The 21,633-nt window shown below is 43.0% G+C and overlaps 1 protein-coding gene across 6 annotated transcripts in view; it reads right to left on the bottom strand.

Moving 5' to 3' along the window:
- The window catches only part of TENM4 (teneurin transmembrane protein 4), a 1,267,116-nt gene that overhangs the window by 69,934 nt on the left and 1,175,549 nt on the right, over positions 1-21,633 (bottom strand). For all 6 annotated transcript variants that reach the window (XM_083820251.1, XM_083820252.1, XM_083820255.1 and 3 more), the window contains 4 exons: positions 15,241-15,360; positions 9,285-9,546; positions 2,390-2,657; positions 80-223 (listed from right to left, as the gene is read on the bottom strand). In XM_083820251.1, the coding sequence (XP_083676377.1) occupies positions 80-223; positions 2,390-2,657; positions 9,285-9,546; positions 15,241-15,360 (794 nt within the window). The remainder of the gene's footprint in view (positions 1-79; positions 224-2,389; positions 2,658-9,284; positions 9,547-15,240; positions 15,361-21,633) is intronic.

Raw genomic sequence — 21,633 nt, 5'->3', positions numbered from 1 at the left:
CTTGAATTCTTCATGATGACAAGCAGCTGGGCCTTGCAACAGAGCATTATTCTCCTGTTATGTGCTACAGTCAACCTACCACTTTGTATGTTGAGGGCGTGGTGCTTGTCCAGGGACCATCCTCCAAGCTTGGAAGCATCAATTTCATAACCCTGAAGCACAGCCGTCCTCTTCTCCCACAGGATCAAGTCAGGACAAGATTCATACTCATAACCCACCGAAACTGTGAGCAAGAGGGAAACAAAAGACCCCCCCTAGGTTAGTAACCTGGAAATGCACAATCAGCACACACAGAATTTCAGCTGAGCAGGGGTAAGAACAATTCTAAGTGCAACTACCTATTTCATTTAAAATGTCATAATCATAATGTGGAGTCTTAATATTTCCCACTTTAAAGACCATCCTGCATTTAAAAAGGTCAACACAGTTGTAGATGTTGGGCAAATGTGCTAAATATTTAAAAGGCGCTGTTTTAAAGACATATCTTAAAACATGGCTATTCTAGAGCGTAAAATAATGCTGGGCTCCTAAATGGGAGCATTTTACTCTTATCTGCTATCTTTGATGTAAGACTACATGTCAGGAATTTGCTAAAAATCATGGTTTCACTTGGAAAGTAAAGACTTATACAAATGAAGCGAGGGACAGTGAATCCCTCGAAGACAGCAGTCTTAGACCAGGTTGACTTGTGGTCATTGTTAATGTCAAACGGGTACACAGCAAAATGTGGTTTGACTTGCCATGATGTCTAATCAGAGTCTTTCAGGAGTAACTCTGCTGAACGTACTGGAATTACTTAGGAGTAAAATGATGTCAGTAGAACGAGAATCACGTTTTTGACAGAATATTTATTTTCTCAGAAGCGCAAGACCCAGTTTCATTGGTCTGCTTTTCTTCTGCCCTACCAGATCTTTTCAGTACTAACAGCTGGAGCAGAGCAGAATTGTAAGTTCTGAACAGATGAAAAGCAATTATATAGCTCATTTTTTGCCAGAAAAAAAAAGTCTGGTATCCTGAAAAGTGCTGAGCACTAAGTGAACTCAGGATCCCCCATCAAATATCACCCTTTGCAGGTTCACACAATATCAGGGGAAGCTGTAGTTCAGGAAATGAAGACTTGATATTTTCCACTCTGCTGGTGGATGTAATCACTGGAAGCCTGAACGCTGATGTCCTCAGACCTGCTTGTGTACCCTGGGGCTGCAGAGCTGCATCATGGAGTGATGCATCACCTGCTCATCTAGCATCTTGAAGAGCATGTAAACATAATATTTCAGTATGTAATATGAAGACATGCTGCTTATTCTGGGCTCCAGACTGTGTAAGGTTCAGCATGTTGTATCACCCAGCCTACTCGAGGCAGCTGAGTACAAGGAAGGCACCTCTTCTCCCTCTTAGAAAACATCTCCTCTAAAGAGACTTATCTTCTGTGGGGCTATAAAGCACCAGGGAACAATCCTTCTATCAACAAGAGCTATATTTGTTAGTTTGGGATCTCTCCCATGCTGCTAATATCATTGACTTGGCATCCTGAAAGGCTGCCTACACTCTGCTGAAGACCTATACATAAATTTCCCCTGGCTGTTCATCAGATAGGAAAGAAAAACTGCAGAGCAGCATCATCTTACTCACTGCACACTCAAAATAACCTGTTCCTTCCAACATCATTGCACAGGGCTCACTACGTGAGGTGTGGGATGGCAGCAGGAACTGGAAAGAAGAGTGTCTCTGCATGGATATTATAGCCACAGCACAGCTTCCTGCTGCAGCGAGGACTTAGGTTCCGTCCCTGCAGAATGGAAGGCATGGGCCATACTGCTTGGTGCTGTGGATGTGGCACGTAGAGTATGCAGAGCCCTTCCATCCTCTGCCCTGCAGCTTCTGACAGTCTTTTGCAGATGGAAGTGACTGCACGAGGTACAAAGGAGAAGAGCATCACGCCTACAGCATCCCAGCTTGGGATGACACTCTTAAAAAGGTAATAAATGGGAAACTATAAGATCAGGGTAATCCTGAAGGTCAGACAGAAGGAGGGGAAGAGATTAAGACTCAGTTCTAAGGATTTATTTCAAAGAAGCGCTGACAACTTTCAGCTGTAGGTGAGAGTTAGCCAAATGCCTCTAGTCCCAGCTCATTCCTTCTGCATGGGTATGATGGTAGCAGCTCAGGACGTATGCTGGGCCAAGAGCCAGAGAATAGATAAGCATTCATCTGCTGGGAAAATGTGTGCTGTCTGAACATCTGGGCCCAATCCTCTCCAAGGAAACAGCAGTGAACCAGCAGGGACCATTTTATGTGTTAGCAGTTGGACCATAACAGTCTTCGACAACGTTTGTGCATTGCCACTCACCTGCTTCTAAAAAGAGACGCAGGCCCTGGGGTCACTTACCAAAAGCTTCCGAAAGCCCATACACCTTCTGGCTGTAGACATCTGTCTTATCCCAGATGAAATAATAGGACAGGTCTGGAGCAGCTGCAAACCACTTTCTGAAGAGGCGCCCCTCGACGGCCACCATGAGGTGGACTTTCATGAGGTTGAAGGGGATGGTGGGGTGGGTCATGCTGATCCTCAGGACTGATTTGTAGCCAGCTGTGCGACTGCTCAGGTAACTCACTTTTATTTTACTACCGGAAACGTTAATCTCCTCCTGTAGAGCCTGTGGAAAAGCAATCCAGGAGTGTTAAATCAGCTCCGAGCAGACAGGAAATGGCAGTGAAGCTGCAATTAATCAAACACACCTTTATACAAGCTCTGGTAGACACGTCTAAAAAAGCACACCTAGTAGGCATCAATTATAAAATCAGATTTATAATTTATAGAGTTAGTTCTGGAAGCCAGGAATGCCTCCTCTTTCTCCATCGCTGTTACATCGGAGAACAGCAGTAGTGGGCGACTGCTGCTGTGGGGAAGCTACTGGGCCTATAGGCCCCGTGCTTGGTGGGAACACCTGGAAGAAGTGGTGGGTGATTGTGGTGGGTGACTCCCTGCCAGGGCACCTATCTGCTGACCCGACTTCTTGTCTAGAGAGAATTGTTGCCTGCCAGGGGATCAAATATGATACACCATGGTATAAGTGCCAAGGGTTCTCCATGCGTTGGACTGTTACCCTCTGTGGCTACTCCATGTGGGCACTAGTGATACTAAGGGCAAATTGGAAACTATCAAACAGGATTTTAGAGCTCTGGGGATGGTGGTCAAGGATCTGGGAGCTCAGACATTTTCTCCTCAATCCTTCCAGGGAGGAGGGAGGATGGGAGGAGGAAGAGACAAATTTTCCAGGCTGCGCCGCTGGTGTTGGCAACAGGCTTTTGGTTTCTGTGACCATGGGACCCTGTTTAAAGATAGACAACTGATGGGGAGAGATGGTATCCACCTCACTAAGCGGCACACGTGTCTTTGCCAACAGGTTGGCCAGCCTGGTAAGGAGGGCTTTAAACTAGGAAAGATTTGAGAAGAGAGTTACAGAAAGAGGGTAGTCAGCAAAACACGGCTCAAGTTGGGGTGCCTCTTGTGGCAGTACATATGGGACACATGGAGCATCCTCTTTGACCCCTCCTGGGAAACCTACATGCTCGATTACCTCTCTGAATTGCCCATACAGTGAAATACACAGCATGGGGAATAAACAAGAATTAGAGACCTGTGTGTGGTCACAGGACAACGATCAGATTGCAGTTCCTGAGACATGGTGGGATAGCTCGCGTGATTGGAATGCTCTCATGGATGGCTACATGCCTTTTGGGAAAGACAGGCCAGGAAGGTGAGGTGGTAGAGCTGCTTTTTATGTGAGAGAGCAACTGGAATGTATCGAGCTCGGCCTACGGATGGATGAAGACATGGCTTAGTGGGTGATATTGGTAGTAGGGTGATGGTTGGACCGGATGATCTTGAAGGTCTCTTCCAACCTTAATGATTCTAGGATTCTATGATTCCAAGAGTGAGTCAAGAGTTTATCAGTAAGTATCTTGTTTAAGTCTGTGTTTACAATGGGACTCGTTGCTAAAAGGAGTCCCTGGACTCATGGCGAAAGGAGCTTGGTGTCTGAGATGTCTCAAGCCCAACAGTATAGCTTCCATTTTTTCTATCTTGGTAGGCTTCTGTAGTTGCTAATCTTCGCCTCCTGGCTTTTTCTTCCAATAAAATATCAAGCCCTTGGCATGTGGATTGTATCCTCATGGATGTTCCCAAGTCTTGACCATAACCTGCCATTCTCCCATGTCACTAATTGTGCTCCCATCCTCCCTCCTCTGGCCATATCTCATTTCTTCCCCTTTACTCCTCTCTCCTTCCCTGTAACTTGTACTCTCCTACCTCACCTCTGGCCCTCTTTGCCCTGCCTAGCTCTAGACTCTTTTTTTCCCCCTTTGCCTTGACCTTTATCTTCTGCCCTCACATTTGTTCCTACTTATCCTGGTGCTTGCTTAAAACTCCCTCCCATCTTACCTATGTGATGAAGCTCTTGACCTGACCTACCACCAGCAACATCTTTCCCCTGCCTTGCTTTCTCCCTTCCCCTCCTTTTCCAAATTCATCGGTATTCTAGGTGAGTTGCTTTGTTTTCTCCTCCAGCCACGCAGTGGGGACATTGCTGACTGACTGGGACGTTCACCTCACAGGTCTCCATTCCAGTACAGAATTTCACAGAAGACTGAAGGACTGCAGGGAAAGTTTTGTCTGACCCTGTTCTGCTTTGAGAATAGAGGAGACTCAGTAAAGATGGGATTTTCAGGTAATTTACCTGCTAAAGTATAATCAGATCTTAGAATTATTATTATTTATTTTTAGGTGGAGAAATGCAGGGATATTTTCTGGAAGGCAATGCAGTGTACATCCCTTACACCATGCTGATTCTCCTGTGCAAAATGGTGATGAAGGGCATTTCTTTCTCAGTTCTTTTGGGAAAAGAAATTAGTTGTTACTTTTCAGAAAATTTCATCCTTAGGTAAGCACCCAACATGGTCACTTTCAGCACAAGCTGGCAACCTTTGGGAAAGTTCAAAAGATGAAGGTAGAAGCTTAGCAGCAAGCCTGAAAACTTGGTCTGATAATGGGATGTGTCAGGAGGTCATAACTAGCTCTGTTCTCTCCTGCACCACTTCTGCAATTCTTTCATGTGCTGGGCCCAAAATGAGCTATGAAAATACTTCCCCAGCAATAATCAGCTTTCATAATGCTAAGGGCACAGAGGCTGGAAGGCAGGTGGGTCAAGAGATCCTCCCATCAGGAAGGGATCACAGCTGTCCTGGGGCTCTCCAAGCCACTTCTGCGCCTCCCACACTCAGTTCCCTCTATGTGGGAGCAGTAAAATTCCCTGATGTGACAACTTGCTCATCTCTTACAGGTTTTCTAGTTAGAGTTATAAATAACGACAAATGTTGTAATCTGCCCCCTGAAAAGACCTCTTCTAAGCTATTATCCAAGGCCTAACACTTTTTCAAGGGATAACTTACAACCTCTGGGCTTGCAGCACTTGACAAACGGACACATCCAGAAGTTAAAGTGCTGTTCCACCGTGCTCATAAATATTTACTTTCTCTAATGCAGCCTTTTAAATTTACATATCTCAGCGCTTAGGAAGCTGAAAAATGACAGAACTGGGAAAACCCAGGATTTTTAAAATATATTTTCAGAGCTCAGCAACAAGCTGGGCTGGGACCAGGCTCAACCAGAGACCAGCTGAGCCAAGCTGCAGTAAAGGTGGTCCCTTGCATCAAATCTGTCTTCATATGTAACCCCTTTAGGAAAAAGCCAGACAGAAATAATTGTCACTGAGGTACTATTTGCAATGTCTGGTTCAAACCCCTATCAGAAATAATTATTCCTCTCTGTCATGGTGTGTCTCTGCTGTCTACCGTTTCAGAGGAAGGGTCAGCGCAGTGGTACCGAGGCACTGAGCAGCACAAGGGATTGTGTTTAAGGGTGCCTCCTTGAAGATCTGGTTCAAATGGTAATTCAGATTATCCGAAATGCATTTGTAGATTGTAAGCAGTGCTAAACTAGCAACAAAGTAGGGTGGGAGAAGGATAATCCAACAGGACGCTGGTGGGACAAGAGGGAAAAATAAACTTTAAAATACCCTGAATACACAAAAAGTAATGATGTCTGACTTGTGTACTTATTTCTCTTTGATAATTGCTGCTTTGTCCAGACAAATTCATATGCTGTGTCCAAGAGTAGGGCTCCTGGAGTTTATCACAACCTAAGCAAAAGTGGTCGAGCCACCAGCTCAGTCAGAAGAGCTGGAGCTTCAGACTTAGGAGGGATTTTCACCACTTAGCAATTTTCACTGCCTTGTTCCCTTCAAACCTGGGTGGCAATCTATGTTTGTGCTAGTAGCAAATTCTTCCACTCTTTGCATGAGACAATGTAGAAAATACTGTTTCTGTGTGCAGGGTTACATGTTTTTCTTACAGCTACTCTTCACTCTGCCAGTATATAAGGCAAGAAACTATCTTTTTTTTTTTTTTTTTTTTTTCTTAATGCAACGCTCAGAAGGAATTTTGAGAAAGAAAGGCATTTAGGGCCTGATTCGGGGACCTTAGCACAAGCACCTAGTGCCTTTGAGATGTCCTATGGTATCCAAAACCTCTGCATAGGGATGATTGATCTGACATGGAACTTCTTGGGATCTCCACCTTCCTGAAGCTACAGGTAGAGGTCTGAAGGGACTCTTCAAGGTACCTTAAATGGCATTAAATCCGTGTTTAGGCACCTGAATCTAACACTTAAAATGTATTATTAAGTCTTTTGAATGCATCCATGTAGAAGACACTGCATGTATTTGTTGAATATCGTGAGGTTCCTATCTGCCCACTCCTTTAGCTTGTCAAAATCCCTTTCCCAGCCCTGCCATCTGCCTGTCAACTCCTCCCAGGTATATTCTTTACTATTATATTTAACATTTCTCTAATGTGGACTATGTATTCTAAAATGCAGCTGCAGAAGCTGACAGCTAGGCTATTTTATATTGTACGTATACCCAGTACAGGAATGAAAAGTAGTCCGTTTATGAACTGAAGTGTACAGTCAGGACTCTGCTATAACAGCAGAGTCTCTTCCATGACTCCTACATCACAAACTCTTTTACCTTCATCTGTCAATATTTGAGGAAGAATACAGTTTTAACAGGTTTTGGCTCAACCACTTGGCCTGTGGGAAAAGTACTGTTCATCATGTTGTATGGGGGGCTTACTCAAATTTAGGAACCTAAAAGTTAGGAGACTCCTCCAAGCTATTCTTCCAGGTCTCTCCATTGGCAAAAGGAAGAGATAGGTTCTCCAGAAGGTGAATCTTGCCATATTAACTTGAAAGTGGGATTCAATTCCAGTTTAAGCATCTAAATCCAGCAACTAAATCCAGTCGTTGACTTATAAGTGTGCGTATATGAGCTAGGCATCTAAACATTGATTATAGTCAGCAGAGATCTAACCAATACTGTCAGTGGGAATCTGATACCTTCAAGATGGTCAGTTTAATTGATCTGTAGGCTCTGCTGACAGTATTGATTAGATTTCTGTCAGGTTTAATGGGAGCTCGAACATCCAGCACACCTCCAGACGACTGTAGGTGAACACCTGATTTAGACGCCTTAATCTCAAAATGAATCCCACTTAATTACATTCCATAACTACAGGTGTCCAGTGCCATTTGGGATGTCCACGTTATCCGTGACATTCACAAGGGTTTGGCAGATGTAATGCAAGACACTGATAGGAGAATTATTCTGAATTGCCAGTTGGAGACCAAGCACGATATTTGCAGGGCATTTCAAATGGCACTACACATCTATAGTCAGGAAATCGTATCGAACCATTGCTTATGATCTACATCCCTGGCCGCTTTCACAGTCAATAGACAGACACACTGTTATTGAAGAGAAATTATAGAATGTTTTAGTTCAATAGATATAATTAACAAAATCTAACAAGTACCCTACCAAATAATGAGTGAGGTTGAGTGAGATTATGATTGTAGTATCACTGTATCAGATATTTGCTTCTTTCAGCACTGAACATTGCCTTTCATGGTGCTTGTTGGAAGAAGAAAAAGAGATGTGAAAATTGAACCGAGAATTTGCAATCTGATGGACATTACGAGATATGAGACTTATTTAGTAATTAAGCTGGGACAAACCCAGGGCCTCTAATTGGAAATTAGTGTGAGAAAAGTTCACAGGATTTGGCCCAGAGGGAAAGGTAAAGAGACCACTAGCTTCATTTGTTCAGTACCTGGTTCAGTACCTGGTGTTCCGCAATTAGAAGATATGAAGTGACTTCCCTCCTCATTAACGCTACCGAAACCCCAATGGAGTCAAGCAGGAAGCACACAATTTGTCGCTACACTTGTTATTATTTCTACCTTGGCAGGTTATTATTTGTCACTAAAAGCAATACCCAGGGTACACTGAATGCTGGCATCTAAGACCCAGGGAATAACATGCCCAAGAAAGGAAAGCTTGAATTCTGCTACATCCACGTGTAGCAGTGAGTATTTTTACAGACGACGGGTACCTGAGTTGTTTGCATCATTCAGTTTCCACTCAGTAAAATACTTTGAACCCATGGTAGGTTGTTACAACTACTTTATGTGACCCATATGTCCTTAAACACCAGGAAAATGGGGATGAGGAATAAAAAACCACCCTCCCACTCTGCTCAGCCGTCCCATGTGTCACGAAATGCAATAAAACCCAGGTGCTCCACACGCTGGCCGTTTGCCAGGCCGTTCTCTGGCTGACTGCACGCCCCAGCAGCGTCGCAGACTGAGGGCTGTGTCTTCAAAACCCAAGGAATTTCACACCCAATACCCTCCCACTGAAGTCTTTAATGCCCAGCAGATCAAAGTTGCTCCTGAGCAGAATAAAAGCATGAATATAAGAAAATCCTAAGCCTTGCACTGTGCTTTAGAGTATTGACTGCCAAAGGGCTGCCAGAAGGTCGCTGCAGGTTGCACAGGGTCCCAGTTGAATTCCTGGGTGAATTTTGCCGTCCAAGGTGAAGGCAAAGCAGAGCCAACGTAGGTTTGCACTGCCAGCCACAAGTGCTTTGTCTCCATCTCTCAGGCAAAAGGGGAAACAAACCTTCTGGCTACGTGTGTGCTCGTGAGTGTGTGCTCCTGGCAAACGTCTGAAAAATGGGGAGACAAACTGGGAGTGCTTCTTTTTAGCAAAGCAGGGGGGTAGGGAAAGGCACAGAAGCATAATATCGTTCAGTTTGGTCAAAGCAGGCAAAAGAAGGATAGAAAGGAACTGGGTCATCTTCTTCTGGGCTCGTACGGTTCATACCTGGATTTCAGGAACAATAGGACCTTTTTCTGAGCAGGAACTTGCAAAAGCTGTCAGCGGGGATGGCGAGACCACAGGGTTGGGCCGAGCAAAGTTACTGAGATCACAGCTGGGGATCTCATTCTCCTCGTGCCTCATGACGATGGTTTCCATGACGAAGAAGCGATCCCAGGGCAGCCACAGCGTGTGCTCCTGCGTGATGAAGGGAGCCCGCTCGAAGTGCAGGATAATGGAGATCCCGCCGATGGTAACAAGATCGAAGCTGTTTTAAGAGATGGAAAACAAGGTTAGTGCAAGCAACACCCCGTGTGTTTGTAGCAAGGAAATATGTTTGTAGCAGAAAAGTAATCACAAGTCCTCATAGGCCACAGGAATACCATCACTCACATTTTACAAATATAAAAACTACAGCTCAAAGAAGCTTTTGTTAGGCAAGAGCAAGTGGAATAGGCAGGAGTACAAACTTGTCTTCTTTGCCTGTTATGCACTTGTACATTAAAATATTCCCATCCCTTTTTTTTGGAGACAAATGTTTGTCTTTGCTATTGGTTTTCTAGTGTTATTTGACCATACATGCTCATTTTCTTTTTTCTTAAAGTATTTTTCATCCCAACAGAGTCACAGATTGGATCAATTCACATGCTGAAATAAACTATTTGGAAAGTGGTTTCTCTGACATGCCAGCATATAAATTCTCTTGGCATCCACTGCTAACCTGACTAATACCTAATGCAAGTCGGGAACATGTGGAGCCCAGTCTCAGACTGAACCTACTGTACTAGGCACGGGGAAGAAATGAAGACCAGAAAGGCAGTCTCTGTGCCCAGCACTCAGCACTTACATCCTTTTTTGACTCTTAATCATTTAGAGCAAGGCAGGTAAGTCACTGCCCGTGGTCCAATTACAGTCTGCAACTTCATCCTAGGCTACCCCCAGCCAAGTGGCTTTTCTGTCTGCGTTAGTGTTAGAGAATATCATGTTGGGTTAACAGACAGCCCTCCAGAGCTGTCTGAAAGGACGTTATCTCAGGAAGGAAAATATTCTTCCTCTTGATGTAAAGACGTTGGGATAGAGAGTGCTGTTTGTTTGTTTTACCTTCATGCTATATTTAACGAAGCACCACAGGATATATCTATAATGTATAGACACAAACAAGAGGCACAACTGAGGAAGGAAGAGATTTCGGCACAAATTGAAGACCTCTTGTTTTTGTTTGTGCTTTTTTTTACTTCTTTCCTTCAGTATCTATTCTGTTGCAATGCCAGACGCATGTTTCAGGCGCAGAAAGTTTTCTCTTCCCCGCTTCTCACTTGAGATGCTTGGAGCTGGTGTATGACAGCTGTACGGTGTATGACAAGCTTGCAGTTGTGTGAGAGGCTCGCTGGCTTCAGCATTGCTGCTCATGTGCTTTAGAGACGTGTGCTGAAGTACTTCCCTGTGCATGAGGAGCAGGATCTGAAAGCACGCTGACAGCCCAGAGCCAGCCTCGATGCCCCTTGTAATTACAAGGTAAGATGATGAAAAAAAGGATCTAAAATTATTTTGTAATTAATTCTGAGGCTTTCAGATCTGCTGCAAAATCCCCAGAGGGGAAACAAAAGGTACAAATTACTTCTAAAAAATCTTTGGCAAGCAATCACTAAAGAGATTATTATTATTATTATTTTTTATGGACAATAGACTGAGGTGCCATTTAGTAAATATAATTATGAAAAGAGAGTTATTCAGGAAAGAATGTTAAATCGAGTCCATGGGAGGGAGAGGAAAGCATTTTAAAAACCTAATGACGTGTTTATTCTACCACTCAACTGGGGACATCGACTTCCCAGACCTATGGAGCTTGGCTCGCAAGAGCCTGAGGAGTAACTTGCAGGTCCTTGCCAGCAAAGCCTCGCAGCATTTGTACTTTGATGAGGATATTTTTAACAGTCAATTAGCATTTGGCAAGCCCTGCAACTAGGAGGGCAAAGCTCTCTTTGCATGAATCTGGGCACTAAAAGGGGCAACGGGAGGAAAGAAACAAACATTACAAATGATGCCCAACATGTTTTTAGGCAAGTGGGGAAGAGGTTTTATTTGGAAACACCTCCATTTTGCTCCTTTGTGAGTGGTTTTTGGCTTCGACGAGCCTTGGTCAGGGTTGGTAACCTGTCTGGGGAAACAGCCTCGCCTCTCCTGCATCTGCAAAACAGGGCGCAGAAGGGAAAGCATCACCTCCACGTCAGGCTCCAGTGGCTGGGAAAGCACAGAGGTGCAGTCTTTTGCAGCAGCTACTGCTGCACGTGAGCTGTTCTTTCCGGAGCCTCAGGGTGCAGCTTGGAAGTTACCTCGATGAACTGAACAAAAAAAAAACTAAAAGCAAAACCAAACAGAAAAACCTAAACTGAAAACACCCTCATCCCAGCTTCCCTTAGTGAAATTAAATTTAACAGGAACAAAACCATCTTGGGATTGAAAGAATGAGATAATTTTATTTCTGGTTTTGCGGCTGTTCTCTGATGTCTTTTTTATCACTCTAAAAAAATCATACTTGTTGTACCGTCATATTGTTCTGTTTTTCTTAAAAGACTCTGGAGAGACAGGCCAAAGGCTGAAATTCTCTATTTATCCACAATGCAGACTCAAAAGAAAAAAAAATAAGCACAGAATAGTGTAACCCTTTCTCATCTCTTTGCTCTGAAAGGCCAACGTATTCACTTTCCAAGAGGGCTGATGCCCACGTTGCTGAATGTGATAGTGGGGAGATGAGACTGGAAATATCTGGAGACTTCCCTGTCTGTTTATTAACAGTTCCCCCACAACCATGTGATGACTTATGGCCTTTATAAACTACCAGATTGATCAAATTTAAAGCTTTGTTTAAAAAATGTGGTTTATAATCCAGTACAAAGACTTTGTTCCATCTATTAACTTGCTTTACAGAGAAATCACACAACAGAGTGGTTTCAGAGCTGGCATTTCATCTTCATGCCTTGTTACCTGAATAGAGTCTGTCCCAATAATTAGTCTAGAATCACATGTAAGCCTTTACGTTCTCAAAGAGTTGAGCTGGGAGGAGCAGGGATGATTTCATGAACAGACTAAGTAACGTGACTTAAATAGGACCAGGATTTCACCACTGGAGACTGTATCTGGCTGCTGTAATGGGAGTGGAACCTACTTGCAGAGACCTGGGATACACTGAACCATTCACAGGGGTGAAAAATTCACTTCACTGTAATTTTAAAACTGAAATTTCACTTACAGTACTCATTTTGAAACTTGGTCATGCCAAAAAAAAAAAATTACTAAAGCAACAAAATCAGCTTAGGAGCCAATCAAGTTAAGCTGATGCAATTCTGTCTTTAAACTCCCTTACTTTAAAAACACAGTTATTGCCCTGCTATCAGTAAACTGATTTGCTAAATCAATTTAAGGGAACTCAGTGCACGTTTTCAAGAATAGATATTCCTATAGTGAATATGCCAAATAATAAAGGCAGTGAGTTTTAAGCAGTTATCTCATAACCTCTGCAACACGGTAACTGCTTGCATGCGTGCTCCCATTTTTCTTCCAACCTGAATGACAACAAAGATGGACTGGATGACCCCGTATGACTGTGCAGTGCCATGGAATGGAAATGCATGCAGCCTGTTACTGTAGTTCAGGAGAAGCTACTTTTTGCTTAAGAGCATCAACTTCTTAAACCACGGCGACTCAATCACACGAAAACTGCGCTGTGGAAAAGCTGATCGGAAGAGAGATGCTTCTTCCTAAATGGCCTAATTCTGAAAACCATCAAAGTACATAATAGAAACAGCAACAGCGTAATTCTTTATGTGACTTCGAAAGTGTTTTACAAATAGTAGTCAATAAATGCTGTTAAAATCAGTAAGGCAGGCGAGTAAATGTTGCTTCCCTTTCACAGGACGGTTGGCTGGCCTAGCAAAGGTTCAGAGATGCATCTAATGTTACCTGCTAATCTGGCAGCAAGGCTAGGACTAGAATTAAGGGATGTCTAACGTCATTTTCTGTCCTGATAATTTTAGTCTGAATGCTCTTGAAGTTTTCAAGGTAATTTTCAGAAGGCTTTGCCACTGTGGAAGTCACTGGATTCTTGTGCTCTTTAAGAAGGGGCTTTCACCTGCTTATTTATTACCTCCAGAGTACAGCGATGCACTGCCCTTCCATTTGAGAAAATACCTGCATGTATGTCTTAGACAATTTTGGAAGGTATTTTTATGATTCAAGAGCCACAGTACCACAACTGGACAATTTGTTGAAAGTCGTGTTGAAAGACCTGCACAAGATTTCCGTTGAAGCAGAATAATCTGAGGGGAAGGTGAAGAAAATGAGATCAGGAGAGCTGACACTGCGCTGCCTGGGGTTCGAACACCAGCAGCTGCCGCCAGAAATCCCAGCTTCAGGATGAGTCCCAAATGCTCTCAGATTCCCTCGTCTGAGGCAGCTGATCTCTGTCACTTGTGTCATTTGGACCACAGCGTCTGTCAGGGGCTGAGTCAGCAAACGGCAGCACTGAGCTCCTTGAAACCAATTTAACTTCTGGAGGCTGGCAGCGGGCCCCAAGGAACCAGCAGTTCACTGAGGGTTGGTGGAGCATACTGATGCTGCAGCTGCATCGCTTTCTGCCTGGCTCCCTGGCTGAGCTGGAGGCTGGGGAGGACGCGGTGTGAAAGGCACACCCCCGGCTTGATCTGCCAGCAGAAGTAGCCTTATAGCTGAAGTGGAAAGAAATAGTAACTCAAATATTGAAAGGTGCAGGGACAGCGCTGCCCACCTCTTGCCCTCTTACGCTTGTTGGCTAGAGGTGTGGTTAAAGGCAAGGTCCCTCTGTTTTAAGTACAGTGCAATTGCAAAGCAAAGAGATTCCCTTCCTCAGAGCACTTGTAATCTACACGAAATATTACACATAGTAATTGTGTACTGTATAGGGCAAGGAAACAAGCAGACAGGAAAAAGGTTATAGCAGGCATTATTGTCCAGGAGTTTCACGGATATATATGTTCTAAAGTATGCAGATTTTGTGCTGGTCTATACACAGCAAATTGATGCTGAGCGTGCAGTTTGAAAGCAAAGTATGTTCATGCAAAGGGTGTTCAGTGAGTCTGATAGACACTCATAGCATAAATGTGCAAGACTTTTTCCTTTTTGCAGTAATGCCTAAGCTATAGAAACTACAAAGGCATCCTTTTCTGAAGGAGACCACTAGTTTTCCAGGGATGCCTCTTTATTGTCTAAATGTCATTGTCATATTATACAATAGATGTAGCATCACTAAGAAAGCCTCCTGGTCACCATCAGTGTTAGAATAGGTGCAAAAACCCCCGAGCATGAACAAGGCAGCATTAATCTCATGTTGCTAGCACACGTTCCTCTCTTTCATTATAATTCTATCAGCTTCTCTGGCCAAGTCAAACCTTTAATGAAAGTGGTGAATTGGAGAGGTGCTAAAATCTATAAATCCTCTCCCACGTGCTAGTGGTTAGTAGTCAATACATATGGCATGTGCAGCTGGAACCCCTAATATTTCATTTTTGTTCTTAAAAGAAAGGGAGCCAATTAGCACTGACAGACAAAAGATAAGATGAAAGACTTTCCCAATTTGCAATGGTTTTGTTTTGGTTGAGTGTGATTGTTCAGATTTTAAGCACTTGCCTCTAAAACAACTGTAATTTTAATGACTTCTTTGTAATCATTTCAACATGAATTAACAAGAATAGAACTGAAGGAAACGTCTTTTCTTTACATGCATGTGCAGTTCATTGCCTAATTGTTGGCTAATGATTCTAGTTTATATTACAAAGTTAATAAATAATAAAAATAACAACCAGCAACAACAATAAGGCATCAACATCTTCAAAATGCATAAACAATAAATGTGCCCTTGGAATTTCTTCCTTAGTGGTGATAGCATTAATGCTGCTTGAACACTGTAAATCCTGTTAAGATATCCTACCTGCCATCCTGTCTGCTGATCGTGTACCCAAAAAGAGGATTGTTGACAAAGCTGATGTTGACTCCAACTAGAGGGGTCCCGTCCGCTGTCATCACCTGGCCTCGAATCACACATGCATGTCTGGATGACGAAGGAGAGAAACGATAAGAAATGGTAAGTCTTTTGACAAATGGAGGATTTTCCTCTATTTCTTGGGCTTGGAGCTCCTTTTAATTAGGCAGCCCAATCCCTTTCGTCCCGGAAAGCATGGGGCCATGCAGTCTGGCCTGATGGTGGCATGCTGCTCTTGAAGATTTTCTCAGGAGAAAAAGAACATTTGTGTAAGAACATTCGACACTGAGGCTTACCTTTAACCTACTCTTGAAAAACACAACTGCTGCAGCATATATTTCACGAACTATGAGCTTCTGTAGGGTTCACAGCATCACACTGGAATTTGCTGTAACCAGCTAAGTTTCACAGTGCCTTGACAATACTGCCCTAAGTATGCCCTGTCTTTTTCGTTCCAAATTTGGTAGCTTGCACTATTTTATAGACTACGTATATTCCAATTACTCTATGCTCTGTAATGTGCTCTTTTATCTGGGGATCTCAAGGATCTTTACAAACATTGATTAATACTGCATGATAGGTATTTTACAGAGAAAGCAAATAAAGCAGAGTGGTTTTCAGTTGTCCAAGGTCAGGCAGAAAATCTGCAGTAAAGCCAAAGACAGATTTTCTGGGTTCTTATTCCAAAGCCTGTTTCCAGACCTCTAAGTCATTGCTATGCTGCTACCTGAGGAGCTTTCTGTAAAGACAAAGCATCACACGTCTGTGAGAGTGTCTGAGCCCAATTGCTGGCTGAGGCCAACTATTTTTCTGAGCAACAACAGCAAATTGTGGTGTCAGTGTGCTAACGTGACCCGGTGAGTGATTTTCCTTGCTGTTGTCCTGGTGGAGAGCAGAGATTGAAAGCCAATGTTTCTACAGGTGCGGGACCAGTTCTCAGCAAGAGTAAATCATCCCAGCTGCACTCGCTATCTACCCACTTGAGCTGAGAAATGTCACTTTACCGGTTCACTCAGGCAAATGATATCTGCACTGTTTTGTAACGTTGACTTCATAAACACTTGAGAGATCAAGTTATTTTCTTTGAGTCCATCTGAAAATCCGATATTGTATAATGCAAGGAGATAACGTATAATTTCTATTAAGTAAGGGCTGCAGTCGTTGTATATTCCACAGCACAGAAAACAGACCATTTGTCAGGGAGTCTTAAAACTCTTACTGATCTAAACAGAGAGCTCCAATATTAACAGAAATTCTCCAAGCGTTACCAGAATGTGCCAGCAATCTAAAATGTGACTTGATTCATATACAATTTTGGAATAGAACACAGGAAAATGAGATAATGGAACTTATTTTTCTGTCACTGAGTCTTCTCTGATATATCATCACTGACTTGTTAGGAGTCATGCAGGAAAAGACTTGGACCCAGCTTGTAGTTAATAATGTTTTTCGTACTTCTGTTGCTTCTCCCACTGAAGGCTCTAACCCAACTTCCCATAGACAACAAATTTAAAATAATATCCAAGTACAGTAAAGTGAAACATATGTCACTCTCTAACAGGCAGGCAAAGCATAACTCAAAGGATCACAATACCATGGAATATGCTGGGAATAACGTCAGTGCTTTGAATGACCCTGCTGAAGCCTACAGGTCTCCAACCGTAGTGCAATTTTGCACAGTGAATATGTGCAATCACATACCTGAGTGAAGAGCTAGGCTTTCTCTTCCAAGATTTTTCCGTGATTCCCTCCACCCTGCCCCATCTCCTTTTCTATCCTTTAGGGAGCCCCGTGGAAGGGTTTGGAACTGTCTCTTCTCCTTACCAGATGGCTGCACATTTTGGGAAAGGCAAGAAATCACGATGGACTTGCTTGAAGACTAAAGCCTTGTTGCAGAGCACGAGGCACTCAGTATTCTGACTTACTGATTGCATATTCAAGTCAACATGGGGACTGCTCGTGTTTTAAAATACTCGAGAGACAAGATCATGCTACATTTTTGCAAACCCAGAAAGAATACTTCCACTTGTTCCTTCCTTCCAAGAGTTAAAAGCAAGCAAAGGAAAAAATACAAAATGCTGCAGGTGTCTCCCCTGCTGCCCTACTTAAAACATGTCCAAGTAGTTGCAAACTTCTACGTAATATTGCAAGCACATTGGCTTAGATCCTCAGCTCCTGTTAATGGGGGGATGTGCTTTATATCATCGAGCATCTGGTCCATTACATATCACAGACAACTATTTCTTCAGTAACAGGAATGAGCACAATATGGACAAACAGATGCATTTGACCTCCCACCTTCCAGCAAGAGACTTGGTTCCCATCCTAGCTGATGCTTCGCAGTGCTGTCTCCAGCACCATTTGTGCATCTACGTGCTCACTAGCTCAGATGAAGCTAGCATCTCTTCGCAGAGAAGCAGCTCATCGACGAGCCCAGCTGCATCCACCAGTCCCCCAGAGGACTACAACAATAGCTTTCCTTACATGCTATAGGGAAAGATATATTCCCACAAAGGGGACATCCTTCCCGAACCACAGTGATAAAAAGGAGCTGGAGCAACACGCACAAATCTGAATTCAGTTAAATGCAGGAGGGATGGGAACTGGAGAAAAACCAAAGCCCAGACTCTGCTTGATTAGATTCTCAAATCTTCTTCCCTAGGTGATAAAATTTGCCCCACTTGGGAAAAACAGTGAATACAGTGCGTGGGAAGCAGCTGGCTTCTCTCGTGTCAACGTGTCCTTTCTGGAGGCAAGATCGACTACCCACAACGCACCGAGCCCCCCAGGAACCTGGTTAATGCTAATTTAGTCAGCCATTTCCTTCAGAAGACCTTGGTCTAAATGCAATTACACTACAAACAAGTTAAGTGGTATTGCTAAGACGCTCGGCTCTGCTAGAAGGTCTCCCAATATATTTACATAAAATTATCTCTCATGTTAATAGAAGAGATTTATTCCATCAGGCTAGGCCTGCCAGTTCAGAGTGTTTTCTGCAGTTGAACAAAATTGAATTTCTCGTAGCTAGAGCCTCGTCTTCCCATTGAATTATTAAAAGATTCTGCATACTGCCTCTGTTCTCTGTTTGTCTTTTGTTTTGTTTGTTTGTTTCCTTCACTACTTTTATTTTAGGCTGTATGGATTCTTGGTTTGCAATGAACAGCACTCTGCTGTTTTTCTGCTTCTCTAATTAGACTTTCCCTACTTTTTTGTTAAAATTTGTCCATAAAGGCTTCCCTGAAACACCAAGCCATTGTCGAATTGCTATCTAGAATGCCAGATGGCATATCAGACAATTTTATACCATTGCTTTGTGAAATCTTCTTTATTCCTTTGAAAATTAATTTAAGCCTTCCTGGTAGGATCTGGGCTACAGTGGCAAAACAGACAGGGTGCAATGATACCTTACTTTCCCATTGCTCAGGTATACAGAAAGTTTGATAGGCTGCTTTACTTCTCTACAAAATCTGAGCAGACCAAAAGAGTTTTAGAACAGAACACAGAAAAGTAAATTCCCCAAAAGCCATCTCTCATATTCCCATGGGAGTACATTAAAGATCTGACTTTAATACTGTATCTGACCCAATGTCTCATAACTTAGACATTGGTCCTTCCAACACTTCTTATTCATAGCAGTTTTCTGCTGACACTGTGCTTGGCACTGGGAAATAGAAAAAAAAATACTGCTTTTGCTGAACATTTTTCATTGGAAAAAGAAAATCCCACACATTCTAAATCCTCTTTTGCTGAAAGAAATGTATATTCTTTCCCTGACTGAGAATAGGTGCCAAGGGGAAATCTCACCTCAGTGAATTTCTGAAGCTCCTCAAAATATTTCCTCCAAAACTCATTGTGCCTTCTCCTTCAAAAGTTTCAGATGTATGGAGATGGTTATCATGACTACTCAGCCAGCTTCAGCCAAGTTATTCATAATAAATATTTTAATTTGCCACTATAAATCTTTTCATCTCTTTGATCTTATTTACCACTTCATATTTTACTGGCGTAGACATGCTGGGGATTTATTCTTCTGCTCTGGATGAAGCTTCACCACAGCACCCTTGTGTGAAAACCTAGAAAGTTATTTCTTGTTGGCACGAGCCTTACTATTGAAATTAGATGATTTCAGCAATATTTCTTCTTCTGCTACAGACTTTTTGTTCAACACTGGTCCTATCAGCTGGTCTGCATGTATTCTAGTACTCCACCTGCAAAATTACAATTGAGGCACATTTTCTTACAGGGACATTAAGAGGATAATTGTAGTAATCTGCTAATCGCTTGCACAGGAATTTTTACATTCTAACGGTACTTCATCTGTGGCGTGCTGGGAAACCTTTCTGGTAAGTACCTATAAATACAGTCATTTGGTACAAACGTGTTCTCATGGCTTTATCTGTTGTGACCTTTTTGCTTAATAATAAGGCGGGATGCAGCAAAACGTACCTCGGCCACTTTGGTTTGAATGCACCTGTCTCGGGTCAAACCACCTCAGGGCTGTCTAGCACTGGATAGACAGAAAAATTGGTAGCATGCCAGGTAAAAGCCAAGGGCGTCATGATCAAGCACATGGACACAGAATATGCCTGAGCTGACAGATGAAGGACAAAAGAAGAAAAGGCAACAGCAGAACATACAGACCTTCGAGTTTATTGCTAGTGGCAGTATCTCCCTCAAAAGCTGCCTGTAAAAAAAGCTCTGTCTGTTAAACAAGCTCTGCCCACTTGCCTCTTAACTGTGCCAAAAAAAAAAATCTCTTGATAGTCTTTCCTTGAACCGAGTCAATCCCTTTCTGGCTTCTTCAGTTTAGCTGTAGGAAAAGCTGAATTTGGAACCCCCTCTACTGACCTAGATGACATCTGAATTAAGGAATTAAGGTTAGGAAAAAGAATGGAAAAGATCTTGCTAAAGGGTTTCTTGTTAAACAAGTAAGGCATGCTTACGTGAAAAAAAAGAAAATACGAAAATTAAAGAGTAGCCATCCAGAAAGACTCCCTCAGCCCCATGGGTAACACAAGTGAGTTTCTGAAAGGGTTTGGCACGTGTTGGGCAGCCGGGATACAAATCATCAATTAGGCTCAGCTGAGAGCCTTGCCTGTAAGGGGAGCACCAGAATGCCACTGTCAATCTGACAAAGGACTAAATGTGTTCATATTCAACCAAGTCCCGGTCAGGGACTTGCTAAAATGGCACTGGCAGACGTGGTTTGCAACACTTCTCACTGCCATTCAACTTTCTGAGAAGCCCAGGACCCGGGAGAAGAAGACTGGATGATGAAGAGCAAAGTTTATAAGAGCTCTGACCAGACTCAGTAAAAGAAAGTAAATTCTACGTTGTTTGCAGCAAGAAGCAGTATCTGCCCTGTTTGTTTAACCTGCTCAATGAAGCTATTTATAAGGTCCCATCGCTGAAGGGTTAGGAGGCGCTGACGATTCTTTATGTGGGTAGAGGCCTTAATTGTTAACCTTTTGCAAGAAACCTTCGACAGTCTCTCAGATATTTTACAAAACAAACAGCAAAGCCGCCTGATTGAAACGCTCCGATGAAAGCACATTGCTTAAATTGTCTTAGGAAGGACAGGAGAAAAAGCAATCTAATGCTTGTATACTTTATGACTGTGGCTAATGAAGGTGGTATTTGAAGTATAGGAGGAAGGTGCTTATTAATCTAGTTTTACCATAACACGTCCGGATGCAGATTTTCTTGTCTTTGTCTCATTAGATCTAGTCTAACCTGGCAGTATCAAAACAGTGGGTCTTCTTCATCTGATCTTTCTAGTACCAAGAGTGGGCTCGGCTCTGTGTCCAGCTGTTGGCCAGTTTCTCAAGCTCCCCACTGCACACATCTGCCTCCATTCCGCTCCGTGATGAATTAGTCCTCTGAAATCTCCTATGGCATCGTGTTTGTCTGTGCTATTGGTGACTGTGGGTTGTAGCTCCTCCAAAGGGAAAAGAAGGCATCTTTCTTTCATGACAGTTAGTAATAAAATGTAATACTCATTTGAGGAAAGAGCTGAACACCAATCACTTCTGGAAATCTCAAGACTGAATGATCATTGCCCTCAGAACAACTCCCTCATGGCTCAATTCTTGAAAGGCTCGGACCCTCAGGATTTTGAAAACTTCTCCCAAGATTTGAACCTTCTACTTGATGTCTGTTCCTTTCCTCAAGGGACAGACATAGGAAGATGAAAGCACAATCTGCCTCTCTGATCAGCCAAGCAATCTGGTCACTGTTGGACAGAGATGTCACTTCTGCCTCCAGAACATCTTGGGTCTCTATGCCTCATCAGCTCGCTGGTTTTGCATCCCAAGATTTTTCGGCTGGGAAGGTGGGAGGATA

Source organism: Anser anser, assembly GCF_964211835.1.
Source record: "Anser anser genome assembly, chromosome: 1".
NCBI lineage: Eukaryota > Metazoa > Chordata > Aves > Anseriformes > Anatidae > Anser > Anser anser.
This window is presented reverse-complemented; position numbering and strand designations above follow the sequence as displayed.